The sequence below is a fragment of the Trichoplax adhaerens genome, genomic scaffold, assembly GCF_000150275.1.
Source record: "Trichoplax adhaerens TRIADscaffold_2 genomic scaffold, whole genome shotgun sequence".
Lineage (NCBI taxonomy): Eukaryota > Metazoa > Placozoa > Uniplacotomia > Trichoplacea > Trichoplacidae > Trichoplax > Trichoplax adhaerens.
Window position 1 is genome coordinate 881,232 of NW_002060944.1, and position 6,558 is coordinate 887,789.

The following is a 6,558-nucleotide window of genomic DNA, read 5'->3' on the forward strand; positions in this document are numbered from 1 at the left end:
GGCAAGAAATTCAAATGATAGTTTTAACTTAATTATCCTTAAACTTGTCCGCATGTCTGGACAAGTTCATTTCTCTGTACGTGCCTCTGTACGAGGCAAAGAGATTTAAATGATAGCTTTTAACTTAATTATCCTTAAACTTGTCCGCACGTCTGGACAAGTTCATTTCTCTGTACGTTATTAGGATTCGAACTAAGACTCTCAATTTCTTTGACCATCCCACAAACCACCACTCTGTAGCCCATTGGTTGATTGTGAATAGAAATGAAGGAGTTATAAACAGTTGCTTGATGTTGCATATCATCTGTTATTCGCTGTTAGAACGTTGAAGCAGGCATGCACAATCTGATCTGAATTTATAGTCTACCTACAGTATGTTTACTCGCTTGCAATGCTTCGCGTAGTGTATTGTTATATATACGCTGTGCATAATATAAAGTATTACTAATACTTGACCATGTTAAATTATACAATGTTCCACATAGTTTATGACAGTTGCATGTTCCACATAGTTTTGAATGTTCCACATATTTTAGAATGTTCCACATAGTTTTAAATGTTCCACATAGTTTTGAATATTCCACATAGTTTTGAATCCTGATTAGGGAATATGACACAATATTTTGCCTATCAACACTTTTATGAATTCTCTATCTTCACACATAGCTTTAATCTATCCGATCCTATGTTCCACATACTTTACGGTGGTGATATGTTCCACATAGTTTTGAATCTTTCTATCCAAATCTATGCTACATGTTCCACATAGTTTTAAATTTAGATTAGGGATTATCGTACAATATTCACCCAAAATTTGCCTATTTTAATTTTCATCAAATCCTATCTCCCCACTTAGGTTAGGGATTATCGCACAATATTCACCCAAAATTTACCTAACTTAATTCCGATCAAATCCCTATCTAGTGTCCGATTATAACATGTTCCACACATGTAACCCGTAATTTTAATATTTGCCCTCATATAACAGTCGAAAACGGCTAAGATAAACCGGATAAACGAACTTAGTCTATACAGCAATATAGTGTTATTATTTTCAAGTGTACGCATATATAACCCTACACAGACTATGTTGCGTAACTACATCCCACGTAGAATATGCTAATTATGTTCAACACAGATTGTCGCAATGTTCCACATACTTAGTGAAGAATGTTCCACATAAATTATCAACAGATTAAGCAATATCGCCCAACCATAACCCAAAATTTGCCTACTTGGTTTGTACAAACGACCTATCTAACAGATTAGGCAATATCGTACTAGCTTAACCAAAAAATTTACCTGCTTATTTTTGATCAAAACCCTATCAAGTGTTCCATTTCTAAATGTTCCACATAATTTATAATGTATGTTCCACATAGATTATAAACTTTTGAAATTACACATAAACATTCCACATCCATCCGAATCTCGTATCTTGCGTGTTCCACACAGTTTATGATTCTAAATGTTCCACATAGTTTATGACTCTAAATGTTCCACATAGTTTCATAATTATTTATGTTCCACATAGTTTTTACTCCTAGCTCTAATATTAGGGAATATCGCACAATATTCACATAAAATTTACCTATCATAATTGTCATCAATTCCCTATCATCACACATAGATTAGGGAATATCACACAATCTTTGCATCAAATTTGCCTACTGTAATTCCGATCAAATCCCTATCTTAATAGATTAGGGATTATCGCATAATCATGACACCAAATTTACCTACCTTAATTCCGAGCAAATCCCTATCTAGTGTTCGATTGCAACATGTTCCACATAGTTCAACACAAATTCATAATTTGCCCTCATATAACCAGTCGAAAACAGCTAAGATAAACCGGATAAACGAACTTAGTCTATGCAGCAATATAGTATTTTTATTTTTGGTATTTATTTGGAAAAGATTTACACCACTTCCACAATTATTTCAAAAGTATATTTTGATATAATTGCGCAATAATAATTATTATAACTTATGATAGATAGAGAAGACCTGGACCAATCGCGAATCGCGCATACATTATTGCACAAATATATATAGAAAATTTCAGAGTCGTGACGATATATATATTTCTTTGCGCTCGCGCGGCGTATATATCCGATTTTTAGTGTTTCATTTTTTATTTCCTTTTATTATCTTTTTGTTATTATTTTTCACGGGGGTCCAGGTCTTCTCTATCTTATTGACTATGCTGATTATTGCCTACCTATAGTTTATTTCACAAGTTTATAATATTATTCGAGTTATACTTGTATTTTGTGTATTTTTTACATTGATTTATACTAGATGTCGTGTCGACTTCTGCTAGTGTTATGTTAAGCTATGAGTTAGTATAAAGGCAATACTTATATAAACTTCTGCTACAAATAGATATCTCAAAATCAGACAATCCAGGAAACGAGTACTACTGCTCTCGTACAGTCTTCCAATCATGATCTAAGCTATATATATTGGCTATGCTGATTATTGCCTACCTATAGTTTATTTCACAAGTTTATAATATTATTCGAGTTATACTTGTATTTTGTGCATTTTTTGTATGGATTTATACGAGGCGTCGCGTCGACTTCTGCTAGTATTATTCTAAGCTATGAGTTAGTATAAGGGCAATACTTATGTAAACTTCTGCTACAAATAGATATCTCAAAATCAGACAATCCAGGAAACGAGTACTACTGCTCTCGTACAGTCTTACAATCATGATCCAAGCTAAGCTGTAAACCTCTGCTACAAATAGATGCCTCAAAATCAGACAATCCAGGAAGCGAGTACTACTGCTCTCGTACAGTCTTATAATCATGATCCAAGCTATATGTATTAACTATGCTGATTATTGCCTACCTATAGTTTATTTCACAAGTTTATAATATTATTCGAGTTATAATTGTATTTTGTGTATTTTTTGCATTGATTTATACTAGACGTTGCGTCGACTTCTGCCAGTGTTATTCTAAGCTATGAGTTAGTATAAGGGCAATACTTATGTAAACTTCTGCTACAAATAGATATCTCAAAATCAGATAATCCAGGAAACGAGTCTTTCTGCTCTCGTACAGTCTTATAATCATGATCCAAGCTATATGTATTGAATATGCTGATTATTGCCTACCTATAGTTTATTTCACAAGTTTATAATATTATTCGAATTATACTTGTATTTTGTGTATTTTTTGCATTGATTTATACTAGACGTTGCGTTGACTTTTGCTAGTGTTATGCTAAGCTATAAGTTAGTATAAGGGCAATACTTATGTAAACTTCTGCTACAAATAAATATCTTCAAAATCAGACAATCCAGGAAACGAGTACTACTGCTCTCGTACAGTCTTACAATCATGATCCAAGCTATATTTGGGGTTGCGCTACAATGATATAGAAAAATAATTAATGATCGTCGTTTGGTTAAGGATGTATCGAATTTTATAGATTTAGCAGCATTCTTAACTGAAATAGACCTGAGATATCGATTGAACGTTAAAGACAGCTATTTTGCAGGTTTTCGCTGATTTATTACAACAGTCATTCGTATAGTTATCCAAATTTGGCAAATACATTGAGAAGAGCATACAAATCTATTTTATTCCATCCCAGCTCTTGGTTTTTCTTCAAAACTAAAAATATGAATAATCAGTCTACTAAGATTATTCCTGATGAAGTCGAAACTCTTCACAAACAGGGTCAGAAATATCAAAATTATCGCTGTTACAAGTCAGCGCTTTATTATTATGAAAAAGTGATTACTCAAATAGAATCGATACCCCAAGGTAACTATGATGTTCATCAACTTAAATATCATGTTTATCTGGAAATGGCTGATTGTTATAGAGAATATAAACGGTTAAAAGCCCCAAAATGGGTTAGTGAAGCAGAGAAATTAGCTAAACAACTACAAGACGAAGCGAAGACTGCAATGTACTTGGATAGGCGGAGTAACATTAAACGACTTGATGGTGATTGTAAAGGCGCCTTGAAAGGTTTTAAAGATTCTCTTGATTTGAAATTAAAATCGTCAAGAGGCGAAAATATCGATGTTAGTGACTCCTGCAATAACATTGGCGTTATGTACACTAATCTAGGCAAGTACCGTGAGGCTTTAGGCACGTATAAAAAATCATTGAAGAAGCGATCGAGAATTAAAGGCGAGAATGATGCAGGTGTTGCTACATTATATAACAACATTGGTGGTGTCTATTATAACCAAGACAAGTATGATAAAGCTCTATTAATGCTTAAGAAATCACTCTATGCTAGCTGGACAACATTTGGTAAAAATCATCCGAGTATTGCTGCGACATATAACAACATTGCAAGTGTCTATCATAATCAAGGCAAGCATGATGACGCTCTATTAAAGTATAACATATCACTTAAGATTATACAAGAACAACTTGGTGACAATCATCCGAATGCTGCTAAGTTATATGACAACATTGGGGGTGTTTATGATAATCAAGGCAAGTATGACGACGCTGTATCCATGTATAAGAAATCGCTCAAGATTCGGCTAGCAACAACTGGTAATAACCATCCGAGTACTACGCAATCCTACCGAAATATAGCAACAATCTATCGTAAGCAGTCTAACTACACTCAAGCTATCGAATTCTATCAAAAATCATTCGATAGTTTATGCTACCTCTACGGAGAAAATCATCCTCAAGTCGTCAAAGATAAACAAATACTTGACCAATGTCGACTACTTAAAAGCAAGGCTAATACCTCATTATGACAAGACTGCAGTAAGTCTGAATAGAATAGAATAACGATGACTTTACCCCTATTGCAAGTGATTAATACTATCCTCTTGTCCTCTTGCATAGTAACTTAATCGTTCAATATCGATTACAAACTAGTCATGATATAAATGCACACGATCAAATCATTTTTAACATTTCCTCTATAATTTTTAATATAGCATAGATTAATAAGCGCATGACTAACCCTAACGTCCTAAAATACTCAATGTAAATCTTTACCAGTAACTGAACAGTCTATTTTCATCCGGTACAACGATTTGAACGAAATAGATAGAATTAAGTTTAAATTTACTTTGTTAATCGATTCTTAATAAGAAATAAGATAATGAAGTGTTAGCGTACACAACTTGGCATGGTTTTCCTTGAATAGCTCTATCTCGCAATAAGGTTGGAAATACAATAAGGCATCCAATTATAATCACAACTAACAAATCAAATTCATTGAAATGCTTAGGCACTTTCCTATCGATATCATCGATGTAGTCAATAAACTAGTCAAAATGAATTATATTACAGTATATACTAACATACAAGCGAAACTATAAATATTTTCATTTTGAAATTATCGTGCCCTCTTTATTTTACCCCGTATTTTAAGCAGTAGGAAAGCCATACATTTTAAGGGATTACTGTACATTGTACACTAGCATATTGAAATACATTACAAGATAAACAATTTGCTTTTGATAATCATTTATCATTTCAAAAATAATATTTATACAGGTAAGAGAGAATCATTTCAGTAACTTTTCACGGCAGTTTCGTTTACTATCATAAGTACATTGCCCTAATGAATACAATACATCTAAGCAATCAGAGATCATTGGTGGCAATTGATATAACACTTAACGCAGCAAAATAATTTAAATCTTCTCAAGCAATAAAGTCAACAGTTTTGCGTAAAATATTTCAAAACATAGTTTGTCCAGTTGAATCACCATTGATTTAGTTTTCAATTTACAGCTACAAAGTTAAAAGCTGCCAATTAATTATTCTTCAACAAAATCGATGATGAGTTGTTCCTTAATCTTCACATTAAAGTTCCTGTAGTAATCAAGGTGAATTACATTCATGAAATAAATTGCATTCTTCTGCAGCCTATGTAAAAAAAATAAGCAGCTTACCAAAGAGGCTTGTGCTATTGCTTTACTTGAAATTCTCTGATTAATAATAATATAAGCGGAGCTCTTGATGGAATTAGCAGAAGCGATAATAAATAAGCAAAGTGCTTTAAATTCATTAGTCAAGACAAGATTAGCACTTCCATTGACAAGACAAATAACTTTCCATTAATTTCTTTTTGTACTTCAATATTATGTATATCATTAACATAAAAACAAACCTGTGCAGTCGTAGTTCTTTATTATTAAAGCAAATAACTTGTACGAAATGTTACGCGTTGTTAGCATAGTAGACAGCAGTTATTTAAATAAAATTAGTACTAATGTAATATTGTACACAATTAAAGTTCTCTCTAACAACCGCATTATCTAATTATTTTGGTGTATTATGTTTATTTTGATAATATATTCACGCTTTCTTTATTTGTAGCTGAAGAATAAGTACAACAGCATTTGAAGTAGTGGTAGTCAATGTTAGAGTAATTTTATTTATAGACAATGTAGGAAATGTTAATTGCGTAGCAGCCAACTCCGCTTACTTGATCGATCATTTCTTTCAAAACAATGTTAGAAAACTAACAATTCATTACATAGCGCAAAGATAAAGTCTTTTTGAATTGATATTGTAATAAATTAAAGCACAGTAGCGCTTAAGTAGAGAT

At 32.6% G+C, this 6,558-nt stretch overlaps 1 protein-coding gene across 1 annotated transcript; it reads left to right on the forward strand.

Annotated features, from left to right (window-relative positions):
• Positions 1-3,928: 3,928 nt before the first annotated feature.
• On the forward strand, positions 3,929-4,747 carry TRIADDRAFT_21571 (uncharacterized protein; the record flags this gene model as incomplete). Its single annotated transcript, XM_002109139.1, has 1 exon — positions 3,929-4,747. The coding sequence occupies one exon, from the start codon at positions 3,929-3,931 to the stop codon at positions 4,745-4,747; it is 819 nt and encodes a 272-aa protein (XP_002109175.1).
• Positions 4,748-6,558: the final 1,811 nt, after the last annotated feature.